Source organism: Taurulus bubalis (genome assembly GCF_910589615.1).
Source record: "Taurulus bubalis genome assembly, chromosome: 6".
NCBI classification, from domain to species: domain Eukaryota; kingdom Metazoa; phylum Chordata; class Actinopteri; order Perciformes; family Cottidae; genus Taurulus; species Taurulus bubalis.
Window position 1 is genome coordinate 19,667,034 of NC_136594.1, and position 25,775 is coordinate 19,692,808.

Here is a 25,775-nt window from a genome sequence, read left to right on the forward strand (position 1 = left end):
CTTCTAACAGTCAAAAGAATGTAAACTTCTGAAACTGAGCTAAGGTAAAACATCAACAACTGCACTTTTGCTTGAAACTGAAGTGGATCACTTTCTTCAAGGTGTTTTAAATAAACACTTACATAAGCTCACCCTTAAAGTGCCACACCTCGCAGTGTCAGTCATTCCATGTTGTTTTGTATAGTATTGTCTTGATTTTACTGCCACTCCTCTTGTGTTTTTCTAGAAAGCAGTGTTTGTACAGAGATGACTGGCTTGTGTCAAAAGCTTTATAAAGCGGTATAAAAAAAGAAACCGGGAGCCCGTTGGTTAATTGCAATACTGCCCCCCCCTAACTAGCTGCTGTTTCTATGCTATGCTGGCTTTTTTCTTCTTCTTTCTTTTAACCCTTTAAATTACACAAAGATGTCATCATTGAAGGTATTGAGATATGAGTAAAGTGCAAAAACAAATGCCAGTTGGGTAATTTCACAAAATAGTGTTTAGAATGTTTATTTTTATATCTGGGGAATACTGGTGTGTGTGAAATGTACCATGTATTTCTCATTGTTTGTTCATTAAATCACTATTAAATAATCCAAGACTCTTTGTGAATGTCACACTATCAACACGCAACACAAACTACATCTTACGACTTCTTTGATCCGACACATTAATTGGGCTGCTCTATATACCCTCAAAAAAGCTGTTACATTTTGTATGCATTACTGCCAAATTACAGATACAATAATACAAATAGAGAGTAGAGAACAAGTACACAGGTTTTAGTAGTCTGCCACACTGGAAAATCTGGCAAGCGATGGATGTAATCCTTACTTTCAAAAGAGTTGAGTAGTGGTTGAGCTCAGGTGACTGCTCCCTCCTTATCGTATCTGCTCTATGAAGCAAAACAGTCACTTCTTCGAATTGCATTTGACTGTCCATGCAAATACTCTTTTATTTGTGTGGGAAAACTCTGGATCTTTGCCATCCATCTGAAGGAATTTTCTGCCAATTTGACCATTTTCTGCTGTTTTGAATAGTTCATTGGGTGTCTACTGCAATTGCTCCTTCATTGCCAGTTCCTGCTGCTTGACAGCCTCTTGAGCTTCCATCTGCATCTTCTCCAGTTTCTCTAGAGTGACTGATTTGAGTGGGAGCAGCTTTGGCTTACACAGAACCATGGTAGGTACATCTTCCATGGAAAGTTGCCCTGTGGATGTTGCCAAATAAGAAGAAAAAAACACTCAACTCCAATATACATTTTCTCATCAACTTGGCTTAAATACAAAGATAATGAAACTTGGCTGAGTTGTTGCTATTTTTCACAGAAGCCTCTCGCATATTAGTGTGAAATGTTCCATCTACCTATAAACTTATAAATAAAATACTGCTGTGAGAGCGTCACTGCCAAATATTGTTGCTTGCCAATGTCTTTAATTTTGGTTGCACTGAGGGTCCGTTTTTAATGATCACTCTCACTGCATGCAACATCTGGACCTTTCACACATCTGTTGCTATGCCCCTGAACAGCTTCTATCCATTAGAAGGCATCGCACTTACAACACCAGAACTACATCCAGCTCTAGTACTGACCCATATTATATAATTGTTTACACAGCAACAATGTCTGTGGTGTTGAGCTGTAAAAGAGACTGTAAAGAGCGAGCACATAGCACAGAGCACCCACTGACTCATTTTGCAAGCTTTTGCACATTTCTAAACAGTTCCCATGTTGTATTGAGCACCACAAACAGCCTTTTGTTTGGAACTACTGCTGTCCAAATAGATAACTGCTGCGATACAAACCTTGTTTTGGCAGAACCTCTCTGAATATTGACTTGACTTCTGGCATTGTGTCCTCTGAGTGCTTGCTGAAAGGTACAGTAAACATATTAGTTTACTAGATTAAACATGTTTGATCTGACATAGACTAACAAAGCATTACTCAGTTCAGCAAGAGACGCCAATGATTATAAAACGTAACACTGTGGAATCATCAAGATAGTTGTCAATGTCGTTGGTATTTCTTAATTTTCTGAACAAACACGATACAGGAAATAAGTCAATTGAGAGATTACATTCGGGCAAGATTCCGGGTACCATTACAATATTGAGTTTGAACCTATAAGCATGTTTACACGCACAGTGATACTATTAAGATGGTCCGTAGTACGGAGCATAACTTAAATACACCTTAAGATTTGGTTGCAGCCAGGGGTTATCAGTTAGTACATATCAATATATATATATATATATAGTAAAACATATATCAGTAAAACATCAAATAGATTGTCAGACACGGATAATAATAAAACAGCCTAGCCTGAAAAGAAAACTAAATAACCCGTAATGTCCTGTGATGTATTTGTGAACTTTAGCTGTTTTAATATCCCATTCAAGGTGCTGAGCTGAAACGATTTAACGTCAACCCAGTTGGTTGATACACGAGTAACTTTATACTATCATTAACCTAATGTCACTGACTGAGACGTTGAGCTGATTTAAAGATTTGGATTAAACTCGGACCCCATATATTATAACACATTAGCAAACGTTAGCTGTTAGCTCAACACAAAGCTAGCTAGGTTTAGCACGTAACGACAGTTTAAACTCTGTTTAACGGTACATTTATTTATACTACCAGTTAAATACAGTTAATTGACAATATGCTGCTATATATTTCTGTTCTCGTGTGTAAACACGTTAAATAGATTTTGTTTAATGAATTGTTGATAATTTCAGAGACAAAATAATCCCACCTTTAGTACCAGGAAGAGATTTAAACGGTTGTCAAGTCAACGAGAATCACGTGACCTTTTCCTTCGCGTCATCTTCTTCTTTGTTGGTGTTTTACGGCAGTCGATTTTCGTTATTGTGCATTGCTGCCACCTTCTGGATCTAGACCTGACTGCGCAATCTTTCATACTACAGCCTTCTTTCTTCGCTATATTTCTCAGCCACAATGCTTTACTGCCATCCACAGGCGGCTCACAGAACAACAAAACTCAGAATCATGACTGATGTTTGGCTTTTCCACTGTTCATCTGTTTAAATAAGAGTTTTGCATACTTGTTGTAGTAGCACGTTTGTTTAAGGGCAATGTATGTTTTTTACCTCCAGTTTACGCTACTTTATTCTTATATTCCACTATATTTCAGAGGAAAGTGTTACTGTTTACTCATATATTTATTTTACAGCTACATATACGAATGACTTTACAGAATTTAATGTTTTATTTCAAGACCTTTTTTTGCATATTCAGATATCTATAAATTGCGATGTGGGAAATGTAGATGTAATCATTTTAAACACCACCTTTTTTTTTGCAAACACAAATCATTATCCCAAGTATTTATTTCACAAGGTCACAAGGATCGATACAGGAGAGCATTCCTGCCAACTGCTATAAGACTTTATAATAAATCACCTCTGGCCAGATCCTCCTTCAATTGAATCAACATCGACATCAATAACCCTAGCACCGCTTATGTCGTTTAGTTAGTCACTGTCCATACTTCTATTTCACTGTAAATACTTTATATACACTATATATACTTTGTATTTTTGCACTTTCTTATTATTTCATTTTCTTAAAATGTAATACACTCTGCTATTTCATTGTATTGTATATATCGAGTATTTGTCATACTTAATATTTGTATGTATCTTATGTAACTTTGCTTGCTGCTGCCACAAACAAATTTCCCCCTGGGGATGAATAAAGTATCTATCTATCTATCTATCTATCTATCTATCTATCTATCTATCTATCTATCTATCTATCTATCTATCTATCTATCTATCTATCTATCTATCTATCGTATGTCTGTCAGGTCTGTAGGGGGTCTTTCACTAACATTTTGAACGTAGGGATTTTTACTTGTATTATTACTATTCCTCGTATTATTATGATTATTTCTTAAAAATCCGACACTAAGAAAGTCCTTTCCTTGTGTAAATACATTATGTAAATGAAGCCAATGTTTATCCGCGAATATTTGATTGTATTTCAAAGTCTCGTGATAACATTGGTTAGGCGTGCGAATGACGCAGTTTGGTGGCAGGGGAGGGAGGGAGCAGAGCAGTAGTGTAGGAAAAGAGGAGGAAGCAGCAAGGATGGCGGAGTCACACCTCTGAAGGTAAAACAGTGTTATTATTATCACATTAACAGTGGACGCTTTGCCCCCGTAGCACCGTTACGCACCTCTCTAGAGATAAAACACTCGTCCCTCTCTTGTCGCGGCGCGTGTAACGTTTGAGTGTCATTTTGCGGCGGTGAGTACGAACGCACTCTTTTGTTCAGCTTCGGAATGGCCGCTGTTTTTCAGAGTGTTTTCTTTTTTTACTCGGCTAATATTCAATAGGGGAACGGGGCTCTTATATTGCGCTGCGGTTAGTTCGCACCTTGTGTGCCTTAAGTGGCCGCTAAGCTGGGATCCAAAACGCGTCCAACCGGCTGTTCTGTCCCGGGTGTCTGATGCCCGATTGCGTTTAGCTGGCTGCAGCAGAGATTTCCCCTCTCTGTCCGACTCGCGGCGGATGGGTCGGTCCGCGACAGCCGCTCTGCTCGGGCCTACGCACGGCTAGCTCCGCTTAACGCTAACTGTTGGGTGTGAGTAAATATGTCAGGGGGAATTCTCGAGACCATTAGTGCCGTGTACGGCATGGGGCAATACATGTTTGCTTTATTACGCCACAGTTGCCATTAACGTGACTTTTCCTTGTTTGAATCGTCATGTCGCTGGTTAAAAAGCCGTTAGCTTGCGGGCTAACTGGCTAGCTGACGTTAGCGAGCTAGCCGTCTGGCATCACTGACGTTTGCTTCGCTGTTGACGTTTAGCTAAGCTGCTTTTATTTCCTGCCTAGTTGTCAGCCGTTTTAGTTTAGCTCAGCCAGTGTGTTTACCCCCTTTTTATAACAGTGGTCGCTTAAGATATGTATTGTAACGTTAAATATGCTCTCCTTGTCACTGTCAAGGCTGGTTTAGCAATATGTATTTTAACATTAGACATGTTAAGCCTCCGTGAGTTGGCTAACGACGTTGGTTAACAGGCACGACCTAACGTTTAGTTAGCATTATTACTTTTCGCGTTAAGATAACGTATTTTTGTGTCACACCAGTGAGCATTTAAACAGTGACACCAACCCATATGATGTGGTTTCCATGTGCATGTACGTGGTAATGCATGTATTAATCTCAAAAAGCTGCTTGATGTCCCGACCTGGTAACGTTATCGTTTGGTCGATAATCTGTGCCCTAGGATTTGAGGAAGGATTGAGCCATCAAGCTAACTGTTAGCTGCGTCCTGTGGAGTAACGTTAGCGGATAGATGCCAGCTCACCTTTGGTTTGCCATCCCCCCTCCTAATATTACACGGATAACCACTTTCACTGACATGCAAGTTTATAATTAGTAATTTATTGCACTGCGGTTGTAGCATATTGTCAATCAGAAAATACAGAAGATGTGTTGTGAAATCATTCGTGCATTTTGTCATATCATAGCACCTCTATTTGTAACATTTTCTTTGTTGTATTCTCTGATAGGCTTACAGTGGCGCATTTCTCATTGAATCCAAAAGGCATTGTAATGGACCAACAAAAGCAGGAGAACAGACTTGGGTCTATGTACTAGCATTGTCAGAGGGCCAAGCTATGCTTAATGGAAACTTCATTAGTTTTTATGTGGGTTGCAAGTGCCATGAAGTGTGTAGTAGCACTTTATGGTGGTGATGGACATGCATTAGCTTTGCTGTATGAGTTCAATCTCATATTTGTATCTAATAAATTATTAGTATTAACTTAATAGAACTCTTTAAATGCATGCAAGTTTGGTCCTAGCACTTGTCTCTTTAATTGACATTGTCCGATGGTTTTTGCTGTGCTGTTTTGCAGAAACCACTGCATGTTTTTTTTTATTAGATACAACTAAGCATATGCCTGCTTTGGTTTGGCAAATATACATTCTCATGATCTGGCCAATCAATGATCAAGAGCTCCTGCAAGCTTGATTCTTTATTTATTTATTGTTTTCCTCAAACTTTCAACATTGATATGATTGTCATAAATGTCAATAGATGAACAAATATACTCAACAATTTGTGTTTAATGTTTCTTCTGCCCTTGTTTGGTATTTTCTTAGGTTTAAACAGAAAGTAGTAGATCTTTTTTTAAATACAGAAATAAACTCACACAAATAATGCTTACATGCAGCTTGCTATAAACCATATGATCTACAAGGACAGGGACTTGGAGAGTACAACCGTAAAAGGAAGTTGCTTGCAGTTTGTTTTAGATAGCTCCAGCAGTTGGGCTGGCCTGGTTATTCTCATTGTATGTTAATAATCATTTTGTACTCGGGTATGCCCATTACAGTCAGTGTTTCATGTTAACCTTATTTATGATGGTGTGAAGGAGCAGCGGATACCCTTTTTTATTTACAGAACACACTGTCAGGCATTCTGTCATGTTAAGGGTGCTGCTATTGACCCAACATTTCTTTTACCCAAAAGGTCATATGACCTGTTGTTGTGGGGACTTTATGCTTTGAAGGCCACTTCTAAAGATTACTCTTAGCAGTCCTAACCTTTTCCCTCAGCTGTGATCCTGAACCAAACCTGCCTCTCTTTTTGCCACAGCTTAGCTTGTACTAGTGCAGGGAAGCTTTAAACACAGAGAGGAGCAACAGAGACGATGTCATTATGCCTCAGATTGTCAAGTAAAGATCCAAAGAGTTTTGTCTGGATGCCTTTGAGACTTAAATATTCAATGTGATTGTTGTGTCACAGGCTTTATAAGGGACGGCTAAGTAGCTAAATGCATGTTAAGGTGGGGCTGTAGGCTAACGGTAATGTCAACACCTGCTGGGCCATGTTTGTTTAGTAGGGGTAAGTTGGTGTGAGGTTTTGTGCAGTTCATTCAACAGATTCGCTTGGACTGGCCCATCGTGGTACTGACAACCCACCCAACCTGTTGAAGTGTTTTCTTTAACGGGGAATAAGGTTCCTTTTGTCATTATTTTGTTTTCTTATTCTAATAAAATCCAGTTTGCATTGCACCCAACAGGCCCACGTTTTTAAATTAGTTCAAATATTTGTTTGTTCAAATACATTTGGAATATTTCGCAGAAGAAAAGTCGGTGTGACTGTTATGGCAGCCTGTTATTCACACTATTTCTTTCCAGCATGAACACATTTTAAACTAACAGCAGTTCGTTAGAGGTGTGGTTCACCTGCAAAAAGCTGCTGAAATACACGAAAACTAAGAACTTTTTAGAATCATTGTAACTAATCATAATAATAACAATAATCATGTGAAACCTAGAAATTCCTGAGATGTTTATCATACTATCTTTGATGGATGGTTACTTCTGTCAAAGCTATGCAATTTCCACCTAAATAATAAAGACACAGGTTTATGTATTTAAGACAATATGCATTACATTCTTGCAAAAACAATCAAACATTTTCATAGTAGCAAATCATCTACTGCATGAAGAATATGACTGTCACACTGTTAGAATGTATGTTCAGTTAAACACTTTTAATCACATTGTTGTCATTTAAAATTTTATGAATTAATCACAATAATAAAATTCCCTTTGGAACAGATCAGTTTATTTCTCTCTGGAAATTGGCAGAAAATAATAAAGGATGAGCCTAAGAAATATATCATCAATGGTCTGAAATTATAGAAGCAGTGACAAGTGCATAGACCAGAAACTTTTCCAGGCATACCTCTCAACTGTTGAAACTCATGTTTGTTAAATGTGAAAATAAAATTGTAAATGCAAACTAAATTGTATTTTTATTTTCCCCAACAGCAAATCTTCGAGGGATTTAAAAAAACAAAGACCTTGATGACCTTTGCAGCCTGACAGAACTTATATCCAAAGGTCCTGGGATTGTATGCAGTTCAAACACTAAAGCATGTGGCCCATGGGTGCCACAGTCCAGCTACTTCAAAGGATTTTTTTTTCCCATGGCATTTTAACAAAGGAACAAAGTATCTAAAAAAACTTTGGATCACAAGGCCCTTATTTCCAGGATAATCATAAATGTGTGGGCCTGTACAGGGATGTTTTCTTTAAAAGCCTCCTTGGCTAACTGTGTCCCTTTTTTCTTGAATAAATAACCTGACAAGAGGGACTCCCATGAGCAACTCTGCAGGAGGCTCGATAACGTCGACATGAGTAGTACTTTAGGCAAAGAAAAAGATTCGAAAGAAAAGGACCCCAAAGGTGGTCCAGCGGGGAAAGAAAGGGAAAAGGAGGCCAGGGCTCTAGCCGGCTTAGTCAAGGATGGAGGCAAAGAAACGAAGACCAAAGGGAAAGATCCCAAAGAAGGAAAGAAGGACACCAGCAGCTCAACACCGGGTGTGGCCTTCTCTGTTGACAACACGATAAAGCGGCCAAACCCGGCAGCAGGTACGCGCAAGAAGTCCAGCAATGCCGAGGTGATCAAAGAGCTCAACAAGTGCCGGGAGGAGAACTCAATGAGACTGGACCTATCTAAACGGTCCATTCACATCTTGCCCACCTCCATTAAGGAGTTGACACAGCTGGCTGAACTCTACTTGTACAGCAACAAGCTGCAGAGCTTGCCAGCTGAGGTGGGTTGCCTATCAGGCCTGGTCACTTTGGCCCTAAGCGAGAACTCCCTGACCAGTTTGCCTGACTCCCTGGACTCTCTTAAGAAGCTTCGAATGCTCGACCTCCGGCACAACAAGCTGAGAGAGATACCAGCTGTTGTCTACCGGCTGACATCTCTGACCACGCTGTACCTGCGCTTCAACCGCATCACCACAGTGGAGAAGGACATCCGAAACCTATCCAAGCTCACTATGCTCAGCATTCGTGAGAACAAGATTAAACAGCTGCCCGCGGAGATAGGTGAGCACAATCTATGTAGTGAGCCCTTTTTGGTACAGCATGGTATTAACCAGTGGGGGAACATAACCAAGTACATTTACTGAAGTACTTGAGTTCAATGTTGAGGCTACTTTCTATTCCACTACATTTCAGAGGGAAATATTGCACATTTATTTATGAGTATATGAAATATAATGCAATATTTTACAGTATATGAAACTACTCATCAATATAATGAAATAAGCTTATTAACTCTATTGCATCCAGCTACAACATTAAAATACATCTTACATGTTATTGCTTCAATAGTATTAATAATCTAATATTATTATATTTATATATATATATATATATATATATATATATATATATATATATATATATATATATATATATATATATATATATATATATATATATATATATATATATATATCTCTCTTACATGTTACAACCAAAGAGCCCCTTTGGCTGCATATTCAGTAAACTACTTTGACACCTTATTGAGCCTACATTTTTGTGATATACTTTCATTCAAGTAAAATTTTGAATGCGGGACTTTTACCTGGAAGTAATAAAAAAAAAGGATTGTGGTATTAGTACTTTTACTTAAGTAAAATATCTTAATACTTATTCTACCACGGGTATTAATCGATGACACTGGCTCAGTCGGTCTCTCCCGGCCTCATCGTCAGTGGCAAGTTAGTTTTCTAGCTTGCCACTTCATAGTTTTCTGCCACTACGTGCACACGCATCACACTTCACACCGCTACGTACATGCACTTGCTGTTTTAATTAGTCTCAACTTGTTTACATTAAAACCAGGCAATGAGCACAGAGCGATTGGAAAAGCACCATTACCAAGACGGTGCCGCGAGCACAGGACTTTTGAGACATTGGAGAGGGGGATGGAATAGACGGTGGTAGATGTCTCTACTCAGGGACACTAATATTGATCATGCACTCACCATGTGACATTTTAACACAAAAGATTATCCCATATGCAACTATATTTGGTCGCAGTCTGGAGTCCTGCGTTGTATCTTCTGTACTGTCTAATTGTCCAGCAAGAGAGAGTTCTGGCTATAAAACTTTTCGAAAGCTTTGCACCAGGGCCAATTTGATTTAGTTTAGAGGGAATAAGATTAATTAATACTTGTCTTCAGTACAGCAAAGGGTTGGTTACTGTAAGTGCTTTCATCTTGAATTGGCTAAATATCTGAAATTCGTGTTTATCTTTCTGCAGGGGAGCTATGCAACCTCATAACTCTGGATGTTGCCCATAACCAGTTGGAACACCTACCGAAGGAGATTGGAAATTGCACACAGATCACCAACCTCGACTTGCAGCACAATGAGCTCTTGGACCTCCCAGAGACTATAGGTAATGTATTTATATTTTAGGACTCAAAAGCAAAGTCATTGTTTTGTTAAGGTAAAAAATGTAACCATAGATATGTTTGTCTTTTGTCATTGTAGGCAACCTGGCAAGCATAAATCGCTTAGGTCTGCGATACAATAGATTGTCAGCCATCCCAAGAACATTAGCCAAATGTCGAGAACTGGAGGAGTTAAACCTTGAAAACAACAACATTTCGGTGTTGCCAGAGGTAAGTTTAGACATGTAAATTATACAATTTCTATATGATGAAATTTGAAAATACAAACACAAATTGACAAACAATATATTCACATTATATCATTGAGCTCTAATATCCATGCCTCTCTTAGCACTAATCCACTATGACCGAGGTTTACTAGTGCAGTCATTCTCATAGACTTGGTTAGTACCCACAGGTGGGTCACAAACTATATTTGTAGTCTACTTATAACATTGAATATAATATATAAGGCTACCATACATTCTGTTTATATGGAATTGAGTTGAAAAAAAGCGAGAGCCTGTTAACTCCAGCTAAATGTATATTAGTTAACTGATGAGTAAATGAAAGAATGAGCCAGCATGAGAACTCCACCTGAAGCTTGATGTGTACTCGCCGCAATGAAGCCATCGCGGCTTGCACGTAATGCACGACGGTTCTGCAAGTTTTTGCAGTGCATGGTCGTGCACCAAGGAGTTTTTCTGACATGACCATCACAAATACTTCACTCATAATGGCACTATTACTGTGTCTGAGCATGTTTAAAAATATTTAGTTTGTATGTGCTTTTGAAACAAGAGGTCTTAAAATATTTGCCTTCGGTGTATGGTTCTGATGGGCAGGCGGCACCTTGCATGGTAGTGAGTGTGAATGATGACATGTAGTGTTAACGCGCTTTAAATGGTTGGAAGACTAGAAAAGCGGCGTACAAGTCCATTTACCCCTTTTTTTTTTTTTTTTGCCTGACCAGGGCCTACTGTCAAGTTTAGTCAACCTGACTAGTCTAACACTGGCGAGGAACTGCTTCCAGTCGTACCCTGTGGGTGGACCGTCCCAGTTCTCCACCATCTATTCCCTCAACATGGAGCACAACCGCATTAACAAGATCCCCTTTGGTATCTTCTCCAGGGCCAAAGTGTTAAGCAAACTTAACATGAAGGTAATTATATGTATGTATGTTTGTCTGTGAAATTAGTGAGGTAAATTCCTAAGTCTGCCGATTCTAAATGTTCTAAACATGAATTTTCACCCATCATCATTATTTTTATTTATTTTTTTTACACTTGTTTCATATCATGCTGTAATATGTCAAAAAAGGCCTTTGGGAACATGTGAGATTAAATTAGACCTTCTTGTCATACCTACGCTATACTGTGTCAGGAACAATAATTGTTCACATGAGAAATATCATTTTAAATCTTAACAACTCATACAAAGTGAGGAATGGAAATCTGAGTGTTAAATCCATTTTCTTGTAGGTCTTTAGCATTGTGCATTGTAACTGAGCTGACACTGTAAAGGTGGATATAATCGTACACTTGAAACAGGACATTGATGCATCTTTTATTATTTTAAAGAAGCTACGTAGTGCATACCTTTCTTGAAGCTGGGGGAGGAATCTGTTCGCCACAGTGGGAAGAAGTAGTGCAGGAAATTCTCAAAGTAAATATTGCATTTACATGTAATACACAGGTAGTTGCATCTTATAGTATGTGTTAAATGCCCTTTGTGCCGCTTAAATTCAACACCGTGGAGTCGAACCATGTTAAAGAAACGCGTATTTGCTCATAATTATCTCAACTTTTGTTCAGAACTACGGCTGACTCTGTTGAAGTTTGTATTGGCCTGAAGCTAGACATGAACATAACCGCATACTGGATGTCCAAACTGGATGTAGTTTGGCTCTCCACTTGAAACATTGTTTTCTAGTGCCAGGTAACAGAGCTGTCACAGTGCACTGGTCTACTTAGCCTCTTGAACAGCACTGTCCTTGTGTTGACTCTGAATTGTCACTTAATTTGCTAATAAGGGTATGACATTGTCTTCTTCAGGACAACCAGTTAACATCTCTGCCGTTGGACTTTGGCACGTGGACTAGCATGGTTGAGCTTAACCTGGCAACCAATCAGCTGACAAAGATCCCAGAGGACGTCTGTGGCTTAGTTTCTTTGGAGGTGAGTCTTTTATTCACACAGAGTAGGAATGTGGCCTGCAAATGCAGTACCCACTGAGTTTATTGAAGAAGTAGAAAGTCTCATTCCATAAATTGTATTTTGTGTGCAACAGTCATTAGGAATGGTTATGTTTATTTAGCAACTCTAACTCATGTTATACGTCTTGGGTTTGATTAAAAACACATAGCCTCGCCACTGATCTATTAGTTTGAACCTGCGGTAGTCAGTAAGAATATAAAATATGGCTGAAAGTATAACCTACTTCTTTTTTTCTCAAGATGTTTTAATTATTGTTTAACATGAATATTAGTAGAGCAGCTCAGTTTGTTTTCTTGCTGTGCCAGACTGTTACTTTAGACCTGTTTCTGTTTGTGAAAAACTGTCATTGTCTTCACAGGTGTTAATACTGTCCAATAATCTCCTCAAGAAGTTACCACATGGTATTGGAAATTTGAGAAAGCTACGGGAGCTTGACTTGGAGGAAAACAAATTGGAATCTCTACCTAATGAAATTGCTTATCTGAAAGATATACAGGTAAGATTTCCAAAAATGCAGTTCTCTCCATCACACAACACATCAGGCTTTTGGTTTTGAATGTTGAAGAGCCTGTTTAGTATCTGGTGCAATGGGAAACAACATATATTAGCTTCTTTTTACTTTTAAAGGCTTTTGGTAAGGCTCCTCTTCAGTTCACGGCTGATGAGGCCTGGAAGTGGGGAAAACAGATTTTGGCACTCCTGTGGTAGTATCATACACTGCAGCAGATGGCGTTGATTGTCCCTAATGTTGCTTTTAATGTAATTTGGCTTGTTTTCTTTCCTTGAACGGACCAGTAATTAGAATGATGAAACAATGAGAACTTGAATCGGTAAGCAAAATCACAATTGGTATCAAAACAATTAAAACAAAACCCAATCCTAGGTTAATGGGTTGTTCAAACTGATGTAATATAACTATAGCAGATGCAACACTGGGGACCTGATCCTTGGCTTTTATTCAAATAGTTTTTAGTTTTAAGGAACAGGGACATGTAATAAACTGTCTACCAATTAGATAATCATTCACAGGTGTTTTCTGAGAGGACCATGGTGTTGATAAAACAGGGTGATAACTGGTTTGATTGTAATCGTACTATACGATTGGTAAATGCTATTCTCATTTCAACAAACCTTTAGAGCACATTATAAACTGTGTTCTTACTCTTTCCTTAGAAATTGGTGTTGACAAATAATCAGCTGACCACGTTACCCAGAGGCATCGGCCACCTCACCAACCTGACTCATCTTGGTTTGGGGGAGAACCTTCTGCAACACCTCCCAGAGGAGATTGGTAAGTACTTCCCTCAAACAGATCAGTAAGATGCTCAGTTAATCTGTTCAGGGCTGGATGTTACTTTACTGCTTAAAGGACCGTGTTCTTCAGTGATGGTGGGGAGCCAGAGCTGATTCTGGGATGCTTCATTGTGGGTGAACTGTATGTCGGGGAGACGTGTGGAAAAGGAAACTCATAAATAAATGTAGTGAAGTAAAAAGTACAATATTTCCCTCTGAAATGTAGTGGAATAGAAAGTAGCCTCAAAATTGAACTCAAGTAAATGTACTTGATTTAAATAGAGTACAATTAAACTAAACAGAAAGTGGAGTAAACCCATAATAAAAACAACCATGTGAGTATTCTGTGGTGACAATATGTGACTTGCACATTGTATGTTCATAGTTGGCAAACCTCTAATTTGTACCATTATCTATTTTTCATTTTTTAAGAGTTAGTGACACCTTTTAAACAATACTATTTGACAAAGTAGTTGTAGCTTTGTTTAGTTCAAAGTGTAACATTGCTTCCTTTATCATAGCTCAACTTAAGCATTAGGATTTAAGAGCTTAACAGTCTGGCCCACCTCTGACCCTTCCTCCGAGTGATTGGTCCAGCGTGGCAACACCGGTGAGGTAAAGAGTTAAGTCAGAGATTAAGGAAGAAGAAGCTAAAGGTGGAGTATTTAGACTGGACCCAGAATTGAAATACACCTGTGGCTTTGGGATGTGTTACGGTTGCCATTAGAAACAACCAAATTGCAGTATATTTTTATTATGACAGAATGAAAAGTAGGGCTGAATAGTTTGAAGCTTCAGTCAAAAGTCAACATTTGAATGGTGCACAGCTTTTTGCACGTCTATTCTGTTAAAAGCTGGTATTTCTGCACAGTTGCAGATGAGATGAGGCTACTCTGATATTGTGAGTATTGCACTATTTGTAGAGCTAGAATCCAGTGGTGGCTGTGTAGTAATGATGCACAGTCGTTGGTGGGGCCGGTTCGGGTAAGCTTACGAGAAAATATCACGGCTTCGAGTGAGGGAGTTAGTTGGAAACTTTACTGCCCCTCAAAAACACTCAAATTGTCCCTACAATCTGTGGGTTATGTCAATAATTGTTATGGATTATTTTAGGCGCTTTAAACCACTCCTATAATTTCCCTTTACATTTGATATTCAATGTTCGTACAAAGTGTCCATCAATCCTTGTTATCTATAAAGTGTAAATGGTTGTCTATAAGTTTCTAAGTATTTTAAACAACTTACTTTTTCAACACAGTTAGAAGGTGGCAAGTTGTGAATCTTTAGTGGATAAGACTATTTAATTGGTTTTACTAATGTTTATCAAAAGAGCACTTGACTGACTCCGGTTCTGGGACATTTATACATGATTAAATAATGTGAAAAGGTTCCTTTTTTAGGGTGATGACATTTAAAACAAAATATGACCCGCTTTGAAAAGCTTCATTTGAAACTTCCATAAGTAGCTTTGAATGTTAAAAAAAGAAAAAGACATTTATAAAGCCTTACATTAAGTCTCCCTCACTCGCCTCGATAGGCGGGGAAATCAAATCATTGAATGATTACACTCAAACTTTGTTGATTTCTCGGAGCCGACATGATAACTCTTTTGGTTCGGCACATGCCTGCAGTCGGTCAGCCTGGTGAAGGCAGCAAGCCGCCGTCCACGCAGCGGTCTGGATCGGATGAGCGACGATACGACTCGCTCTTGTTTGCTTTATTATCACTTCCAGCTTCGATACCCAGTAACAAATTATTGCATCAAGAGTGACTAGGGGCATAATATAGGGCTGTAGTCGACCAAAGAAAATCTTGGTCGACTGAAATGTAATAAAACGCACGTGTTTTTTTTTTTTTATATATATATATATATATATATATATATATATATCTCTATATATCTCTATATATCTCTATCTCTCTCTATCCGCCGCACTCACTCGATCTGTTTAATAGCCATAAGATGCATAATGGTAGCACAATTGTCAGGACAGCGGTCGCAGAGACGAGGACAGACGCACTGTGTGCAGCGTTCCCACAGGGAGGAGCTACAGCTGTATGGGTACCAACCAGTCGGCCAATCCTAATGTAGTGCCTGGACGACCTCGACTAACATTAACTGATGTCTGTTCTCAGGTACACTGGAGAACCTGGAGGAACTGTACCTCAACGACAATCCCAACCTGCACAGCCTACCGTTCGAGCTAGCCCTCTGCAGCAAGCTGTCCATCATGAGCATCGAGAACTGTCCCCTCAGCCACCTGCCGCCCCAGATTGTCGCGGGAGGCCCCTCCTTCATCATCCAATTCCTCAAGATGCAGGGACCATACCGTGCCATGGTCTGAGCCGAGAGCAGCTGGACCCCAGTCCTGCTTGACTCCAAACCCTCCACCTGCTCTAAACCCTCTCGCCGCCCGCCCCCATTACGTGTATCACACACTGTAAAGAAAACAGACTCGCCACAATCAGTGTCGGGGGCAAATACAAGGAGGAAGAGAAGGAGGAAAACAAATGTTTCTTTCACCATCCTATGATAGAAACGAGGCAAATCATTGGAGATTTGACTTCTGTGTTACTCTAGAGTTTATCTCGGTCATTTTAGGACCCCAGCCACCCCCACTCATGTTTCATTCTGAATCACAAGAGGAAAATATTTCCATCTCTTTGCCAAAACTGAAGATATATAAAGTTCTATATATTGAGTAACTGTGAGCTAAGTGGCAAGTCTTTTAACCATATAAACCGTACTCCCATTGCCAATATATTTACAGTAATTACAAGCATCTATTATGTGAGCAAGGATACAATTGTATGCAAAAACAAACAAAAAAAGTCTTTGGAACTTCACATTTACTGCTGCTGCCGTAATTTTAACTTGGTCATCTTGTTGTATTTTCTTTTGATATTCACTGCTTTTAACATCACCTTGGCTCAAGATAACTTATGTTAACTGCTTCTTGACCACAGAGAACAAAGGTCTAGTGATGGCTTGTTTTTTTTTTTTTTTAAACCTTTTTATGTTTAAATACTGTGCCTATGTTTAGAGTGATCCAGTGGTTCATTTCTAAACACAATTGTCCATGAGAATACAAAGATATAAATTATTTCAAAAATTCATTTTTTTTTTTTTTTTTATCACTGCTGTTTTTGCTTAATTGTTTTCCTTATTTGTAGTGTTCCTTTTGCTGTTGCATTAATCTGTTAAAACGAGCGATATCAGTTGTAAAATAAGGTGATTGGAGATCTTTTTAACAAATAGCAGCAGTAGTTGTTAAACATTGAGCTAGTAATGTATACATATGAGAAATGCCAATCACACATGCTTAAAAAAAAGCAAGTTTGACTTTTCTCTTGACAGAAGGGTATTGAGAAAAGTCAAACCTACACAGGTGATGGGATAAATGATGAGATGTTTTTATATACAAATCCTGGTGGTTGCCTTGAGTGCAATTTTAGTTATGTTTACTGGTTTGATATTATCTTCAGTGTTGGGCTGCATAGCTGTCATTCAATTGATCATTGACCAACATATCAAGCATTTTTTAAAGACATTATCTGAGTCTCTGGAGCAGGTGGTGAGTGTGTCAGGGCTTCTAATAAGGTTTGATAATAAATCATTGACAGAAAACTTCGGTTTTTGGTTTAATATCCATAATTGTTGGTAGTTTTTTGATGGGATTTCCTAAGAATCTTAATTATATGATGGAAAATGTTCCCTTTTTATTTCGATTCATACTTTTTTTTTTATTTGTTTTAGTTATATATTAATTTGTCCCACACTGTCCCAGCAATGCTGCTGCTCTTATGCACTTTTAAAAAAAAAAAATACATTGGCATCCTCTATATAAAAAATATTTAAAAAAACACAGTAGCCTCTCATTGGTTATTTTAAATGGGGGCATTTTGTTTCATTCAGTATTTTATCAACTAAATAAACCGTTTTTCATGTAAATTTGAATCAATATAAATGTTAAGTTTAGCGGGCTCAGAATATACTAGTAACTTTCTTTGGGGAAGTTTTATCCTGTCAATCTTAATTAAAAGGAACCTGCTCTCTTGAACTGTAAAAGGGTCTGTGTGGCTACGAGATGTGTTAAAGTTCCCATATCCTGCTTTCTTCTTTGCAAGTGAAATGGCTTATTGCAGTTCAAATCTGCACTGTTATTTTAAAATCAATTTACATTAAGTGTTTTCTTTTTTTTTTTCTTCTTCTAAATGATGAATTGTGTATTCAGTTAGTATTATTTCAAGTGACTGTACATTAAAAATCCCAACAAAATGTAATCAAACCAAATTTTTTTTTTTTTTTTTTTCTTTCTTTCTTTTTGAAAATGTGTTGCATCCCAGCTCTATATTCAATCATGATTCTCTTTTTGTATTGAAACGTGTGGGTCTACTTTATTTTGTTTGCAGCAGCTTGGTGTGTTTTAGTGGGCTGTGGTTCGGTCTCCTGAGTGATGAGAGCGCCACAGCTGACCTCGGGCGGGGCCGGGTCGCGGGGAAGATGTACGCTGCTTCTAACTCACCAGCAGAACCTGTTGCTGCTTCTCGTGGACTGAAACCTATGCTGTACAAGACGGGGAGGGAACACTGATACAGACTTTACTCGAAAACCCGACGAGGGACACTGACCTTTCCGATGTGGCGTCAGGCCTGAGGGGTTTTCTCCCAGATCAAATCGTTTGGACACAACGATGAGGCGACGCAACAAGGTGCATACGAGCTTACCGCAGTTACAGTAAAAGACTGTCGTAAAAAGACAAAAAACAAATTGTAAAAAGGGCTTTCTGTGTTCACGCTCAACAAACACACCAGAGGCATTGCATTCCTGGGTTTTCTATAAAAGCTTTGGAAGTTTTTTTCTGTTTTTTGTGTATTTACTTTTAGCTGTAAACAATTGTGAAAAATGCCTTCAACGAGTACTCAAAAGTGAGACGTGCATTAGGTATGCAGCGAGAGCGCTGTGACCCATTTTGACATCCAGTCTCTCCGTTTTTAGTTTTTTCATGTGCCATTTTTGCAAGATTGAGAATGCCAATGTATAAAAACGCAGAGGAAGATGGGAGGCGGGGCGCAAACTGAACGGGGCTTTTTGACCAGAGAGCATTTATCAGATCCTGGAATGTAGTTTAAATGTGCTGTGGAGGAGACGGAGGACACCGGCTGACGAGGTCAGCTAAAGGTGTGACTGGTTGGATCAAAAAGGATGACGACGTATTGCATACCGGTGCATCCAAAATAATTGGAGTATAATTGGTGTTTATTTTTATATCGTCTGTGATTTTAGGCAGTGGAGAGCATTGCAGAATCAATGTCATTTTGCTCCTTTTTGCTTTTTCTTCCGGATCATACAACTTGTCTTTTTCTTGCCTGATTATTTTGTACAGGAAACAAGCATGTTGAACACATATTAGACATGATTTGTCTGGGTCGGAATTGGGCGTTTTTTTGCATAGAGGACTTGGATTTAGTGGCTATTTGGTGTATCTGCAAATGCTCCCTTTTTGTATATTGCAAAGAGTATCAAAGCATTGTGTGGCAATGCTTATCCTACTTAATCTACATTGACAAGCAGCCTTAATGATCTTTTTGTATGTGTTTGTTTGGCTATTCCTTGTGTCTATGGCCACTGACTGTACTTGATGACAAGCAACTGGCCGTTACAATGTAAATTTGGGTCTAGTTTCTTTTCTGTCTTCTTTTTCCTTTTACTCTGTACAGTGATCTGACGTTACGGTAGACTCAGTATTACAAAATCTGTAATGTGATGAGAGTTTTACATAAAGACAGTGCAATGGAAGATAATGCCATTTTACTACGCATTAGCTTGCGTCTCACTTGTCTTTGGCATTAAAGGGGAATTCCACCAAAACTGACTTGCATTTTTATTCTGAAAAGGAGATTTTTCAATAGAAATTAAGTTTTTGTTTTTTTTCTTCACATTTTTAAAAGTAATATCAGGTTTGAGTATTGATATAGCAAGATCAGAGGAAGTAAAGGTATGTGACAGCAACTTTAATCGTCAGATTGTTGGAGCTTTTACCACATCTATACGTATAATCTGCAGTAATTTTCAGAAACGACACACTTTCTATAGTTCAGGTGTTGTATGAACACATGTTCTTAATCTTCTGAGCACAGAACTACATAAATGTCCACTTTATGTAATCAGACCAAATCACTTTTGGTGGAAAGGCCCTTTTAATGCATCGTTGACGGCTCTTTCTCCGAACTGACTCTCCCGCTCACGCCCCTGCGACAGCATCTCCACACATTTACTTGACTGCCTTAAGAGTGGCAAGCAAAACCTTTATGACAGATAATCACTCTTCTTCTTCTCTTCCTTCAATGTCAGCAAAGGGATCTGGGTCTACGTATTGAGAAGATGTTGAAAGCAAAGTTTTGGGCTCAGTTGTCTCTTGACTGGACGAGCAGATGCAGACATGACTACATGAGTCTCCATTGCTACACAACCAAGATCCAGTCTGAGGCGGTTATACCTGCAAAGCTGTGTGTCGACAGCAGGAACTTGGATTAGGAATAACAATTCAACCGCAGTTTTGTTTTAATAAGCATCCTTCTGTTGTATTTTGTTTATATGCCTTTACGAAGTATGATTTGGCAAATGAAAAGAGGAAAAAATTGTGTGCTTGGTTGTAAATAACAAACTTAAAGCCGCCCTATTGTAAGAAAGTTACCCTGAAACCAACTAGCTGCCGAGTGCTACTTTGCAAATGAGTGGAAAGGACCATGTTTGGTGATGTTCTGTATGTACATACATCTTTTTAACTGTAATAAACCGATACATATTTACAAATTTATCATGTGTTACTCTTTTATATTTCAGTTTCACAAAAACATTGTTATTACATTATGCTTTGTAGTTTTTAAACAACACAAAGTTACACAAGTGCCAATACTATTTTGACAGATAAGTCAATGAATACAACTTTCTTTTTTTTACTTATTATTTACTTATTATTTTATGAATTATGAATTCATCTTTGATATTTTCCTTTTTAGAAAGTATTCTGTCATTTGCTGACAGAATGAATGAAATATCATTAAAGCTTTTTGTCCAAATTCTCAGAGAACTTATGCAACGCTACAGTGAAATTCAGGGCTCGCTGTTTTCATATTTCCATCACAGAAAAACAAGAAACTGTATTTATTGTTATGATTCATTATTTTGTTTACATAAACATAATTCAGATAATAAAACACAGAAAAACTACTAAGAATCATAACTGTCCCGTCTGTTTGTATGTTGTATGCAGCATTTTTCACATACACAACTTTTGGTAACATTTAGATAGATAATTTTCATGCCATATAACCAAAATAACAAAGGTTAATAATTTGCATTGTGGCGCAAGGTCCCCGAGATCCTTTTTATGTTTGCTGCTCCACTTCTCTTTCGCTTTTTTCACAATCAATCAGTCAATAATATGTTTATTGTCATTGATTCAGCTTTCCATTCTCATTGTACACATATTTAATACATGCTATGTAATTAAAGACAGTTTAATGAGCAGTGGGCTACAGTTATAGTTCAGATTAGCGTTATATTATTTCTTCATGTTTCAGAGGCCCGAGCTGTGTGTCTCTGCTCCAAGTCAACACCGCCCCCTGCTGGTGAATTAAGTTATTCATATTATCAGAGCCGCCTGTTTTTCTCTAATACAGAGTTTTGGCCGCTACAGGAGTAGGAAAAGTATAATACTACCATCAGAAAGTCACTTCTGTCAGGCAAAATAACTCTATCATCCTGCTTCGTTTCACTGAACTGTGTGGAGCTGCGGATGAATCTCCCCTTGAAAGGACCTGTAAAAAACAAAAGTAGGTACTTTAAAATAGACCCTGAGTGCTCTGACCTCATCATTCTTCATCCTCTAAATTGGCATGCCTCTTTAAACATGCATTTCCCCACGGCGTCATCCTCCTAAAACGGGGAGGCTCTTGCAGGAGACGACAGGTGTCACTGTATCCTTGCGCTTCAGTCTGCACCCTCATGCCTCAACAAGCGCCACGACAAACAGCTGTTTACCCCAAAACATCAGTCAGTCAGTCCAGACGGTTGATATCATTTTACCAGTACGGAAAGACGGGATTATCAGGCTGAAATGAGCACTGAGGTGAACGCTTTGAATATTCACTCAGTTTTTAAAGCCTCTCGCACATTTCCCAGATACTTTGTCATCATTGGGCAACTGACCATCAGATAATCCACAAAGGTATATTTTTTAAAAAGAGTGAATTTCTGTCCATTATACACGTGAAAGGCCAGGCCAATGGGGGAGAACCGGGTCCGGTGTGATAACTCCCGTACCGCAGGAACAGCTGTGAGTGATGCTGCTCAGTCCAGTCATGCTCAGGTGCATCTCATGCTCACACAGCCAATGAAGCCACACTCACACGAATCACAAAGGATATTCCAAGTATGAAAATGGAGCTAATGCTTGATTTTTACAGGTTATGTTAGGTCATTTCCGAATTATTTTTCCAGGAAGTTTCCAGGAAAGACACATATATATTTAACACTTATTTTTCAAATGTTCTTACATAACCAATAACGTACTGCATATAAGAACACTTGAGAAAAAATAAAACAAATAAAACATATGTTATATTTCATGTTTATAGTATTATCTTACACATAGGCTACTGTAGCTATCATAGACCGATACCTATACAGAATGTCTAAACAAGTGTAGTATGCAAAAAACGTTAAACAATAATAAAGTAATTGTATAAAGTATGTCTTAAAAAATATTTAAAAAAATCATATGTTTAAAAAAAGTAATGAGTAATAGGGTTGGGAGATTGATACACAAAGGCAAAGTATCGATATTAATGACATACCACCAAGTCAGCAGTGTTGGAGCATTTTGGATATATGACCTTGGGGTCATGAACAGCGGATTCATTTCACAGTCTAACAATCATTGTGTGAAAAAAAGTTATACTGCTGATCGTCATCGGCCAAGATTCAGTAAAAGCATATCTGGAGATCGGCATTGATGCTTTCTAGTCGCTGGTCTGACAATGGGCCATGAGAACAACTAATCCCTATTCAAAATGTCAACAGTTGTTTCAAGACGATGTTTTCACATCTATGTTTTAATGAATAAAAATCAGATTTAAACATAGTTGTGAATAATATCATCAAATTATGCAAATAAATCCCTACTAAATGTTACACACTGTTGCGTCACACTGTAATATTTACAAAAGAAAAATCCATAAAAATGTCATGATATTGCATGTCATAACGAATGTCATATAACCATAAAACTTGCATAGAATATTATACTCCAAGATGGTCATAGATACAATTAAAAAAGACAACATGAAAAGTCAGATTATGTCAAAAAAATGTCATACTGCTGAAGTATGTCACAAAAAGATCATAACAAGTCAAAATGTGATAAGCCATACACATGTATGTCACATAAAACAAAAATTGTCATAGCATAGCATGCCAAAACAAAATCATAGTATAGTATGCCATGAACAATTTCCTTTAAAAAAAGTAATATTTCAATTTGATTACACAAATAAATGACATAGTATGACATAAAAATGTCCCACTATACTTTGTCTCAAAAAACTCGAGGATAGTATGCATACCATGTCATAAAACTATCATGAACAAAGTTATTGTGCAGTATAAATGATCATATAAAAAAATCATAAAATCATCAGAGTCTATCACAAGCGTCTAATTAAATATTACATAATACTGCACGTCATAAAAGAGAAATATAAAATATAATATCAGAACACAAAACATGTAATATGGTATGCCATTAAAATGTCATATGAATGTAAAAAAATAATCATAATATAGTATGCAATTAAAAATTGCCTCCCCCCTGACCCTGGATAGGATAAGCGAATAAAGATGATGGATGAATCATTGGCTCCACAAACTGGCGCAACTGTAAGCTAGCAGGTGTCGGGACATGAAAAATGGTGTGTGTGTCATAACACTTTCATAAGAAAAGTCACAGCATAATATGCCATACAATGTATAATAACATGTCTTAAAAGATGTGTGTATGCCTAAAAAAATGTAATTGAAAAGTCATAGTATTTTTACTGTTATGTTGGGGTTATTATTATAGTGTGTTTACTGTTTTTTTTTGAAAGACCGCTCCTCTTGTGACTTTGTGTCTGGCCTGAGTGATGTCTGCCACGCCCTCATGAGTTTCACCTGTTCCTCGTCAGCCCTGCTGCCACCTGTCCCTCAATATCTCCCTCTTTTCCTTGTGTATGTAGGCCCAATCCCAATCTCCACCCTCACGGACTTTGAGGCGCGCTCCCGCTAACTCCGTGAGGGTTCAGGGTTTAAGGCTTTAAGGGGGTCATTGGGATTGGGCCCTACTCTCTTCGCTCCTCCTGTCTGTTGTCAGTTGGTCTTCGTCATCATTGCTGTTTGGAGTTTTGTGGTACCTTTTTACCAATTACCCACCTGATGCCTTTAAGCCTTTTATTTAATATATCATGTACCTGCCTCCCTGTCCTCAACATTTGGGTCCATCTGTCTTCCTCAAACTTGACAGAATGAACTGACAAAATATGGATTCAGCAGAGCGACAATTTTTTTTTCCACAAAAGGCTTTTGAATTTGATCGAACTGTGGCCATCTCATTGCCACCATCTCACCTTGGCGTACTTTGCTCCCAGAGGAGATCATGGTACAGCAGCCGAGAGTGAGTCACTTTGTTTCCCACCTGGATGTCGTCTGAGAAGCTTCCTGCAAACCACTCAACCCTCCTTGTCTGCTAGCCACCAACCTGTCTCCCAGTCAGCTGACCTCCAGCCTACCAACCACCAGCCTCCCCACCAGTCCATTGCCTGTTCTAAGCTCGCTTAAACCTCTTCCTGGGAACCCACCTGGCCCTGAAGCTTCAAGTAAACTCTCCCATGAACGGCCGAAACCTGTTCATGCTAAACTGGAGCAATCTGGGCCGCCTGCCTCTGGTTCCCTTCTCTGCCTTTCCCCCAGACTATCCGTCTGGGGTCATAACAAATGTAATTGGAAAAAAATGTCATAGTACACTGTGCCACAAAAAACCTTCATTATAAACCTCTGCAGTATAAACTATCAAATCACCTTGGAGATGTATAATATTGGACCATGACGGGGCGAACATTTGTGCAGGAGTGGCAGCATTTAAACGGCACTGAATTGATTCAGCATAATGACAAAACTAGAGTGCACGTTGACCCAGTGGACACGACACGGAGTCTTGTCCACTGTGTCCAGCACTAATGTCAAAGGACATACACCACAGCCTCCCACTCAGGAATGTCCTCCTCCAAGTAGCCCTCCCAAAGTGATTTAACATTTTCCAGAGAAGACCACAAACCGTGCATCAAGTCATATAACAGCGTCAGAGCTTTTGTGGTAAGAAAGGGCTACAGTTCCAGTTAGACCCTGGGAGTTTGGAAAATGATAAATCCCTTGATGGATGAAATCTTGAGAAATGTTTTCTTTCTGTTGATTTGCTGAAATGATGGGAAATAATAATCAGTGGACTCCATCCTGTGATGGGAATTATCTTTTCAATTTAGTATTTGCATGTACTGTTCTTTCAAAGCAACTTTGGTATCACGCTAAACCTAAATTTGCTTTTTGTCATGGCATGATGTCAGTTGTGATAAAACAGAACCTGTTCATGAGTTTTAGAATTAAGTGGCCTCTAGCGGTGAGGTTGCAGATTCAGGGCTCTCAAGTTTTTAAGACAGGTAAGAGTGACATCTCTCTCTCTCTCTCTCTCTCTCTCCCCCGGACGGAGGCGCGGCCGGGATTACATTTCACCCAGATACAACAGATACGTTTTTCTGGCTATTCGTGTAGCCCATTTCTTTTTATTGATTGGCAGGGGATTCGGGGAGACGTGCTTGATTCCTCCATGGTGAGGGCAGCGCGACCAGGTCATGTTTGTGCGCTGCGGCACATTAAATAGCCTAGAGTTTTTTTCAGCGTGAGAAATACGATGTGTGGCGGGAGGGCGTGACTTAAGACGA

The 25,775-nt window shown here is 38.7% G+C and overlaps 2 protein-coding genes across 3 annotated transcripts; one reads left to right on the forward strand and one right to left on the reverse strand.

Annotated features, from left to right (window-relative positions):
• Window positions 1-78: 78 nt before the first annotated feature.
• Window positions 79-1,849, reverse strand: bbip1 (BBSome interacting protein 1). Its single transcript, XM_079219434.1, has 2 exons — window positions 1,789-1,849; window positions 79-1,192 (listed from the first exon to the last, which is right to left on the reverse strand). The coding sequence occupies exons 1-2, from the start codon at window positions 1,832-1,834 to the stop codon at window positions 1,035-1,037; spliced, it is 204 nt and encodes a 67-aa protein (XP_079075560.1). The 5' UTR covers window positions 1,835-1,849; the 3' UTR covers window positions 79-1,034.
• A 6,279-nt stretch (window positions 1,850-8,128) lies between these two features.
• Window positions 8,129-16,084, forward strand: shoc2 (SHOC2 leucine rich repeat scaffold protein; the record flags this gene model as incomplete). 2 transcript variants are annotated; one of them, XM_079220381.1, is made up of 8 exons in its annotated part: window positions 8,129-8,872; window positions 10,098-10,235; window positions 10,331-10,461; window positions 11,204-11,392; window positions 12,285-12,407; window positions 12,805-12,942; window positions 13,620-13,737; window positions 15,876-16,084. In XM_079220381.1, the coding sequence occupies exons 1-8, from the start codon at window positions 8,170-8,172 to the stop codon at window positions 16,082-16,084; spliced, it is 1,749 nt and encodes a 582-aa protein (XP_079076507.1). In that variant the 5' UTR covers window positions 8,129-8,169. The 2 variants fall into 2 exon arrangements, with proteins under 2 accessions (XP_079076507.1, XP_079076508.1); XM_079220382.1 differs by lacking the exon at window positions 10,098-10,235.
• Window positions 16,085-25,775: the final 9,691 nt, after the last annotated feature.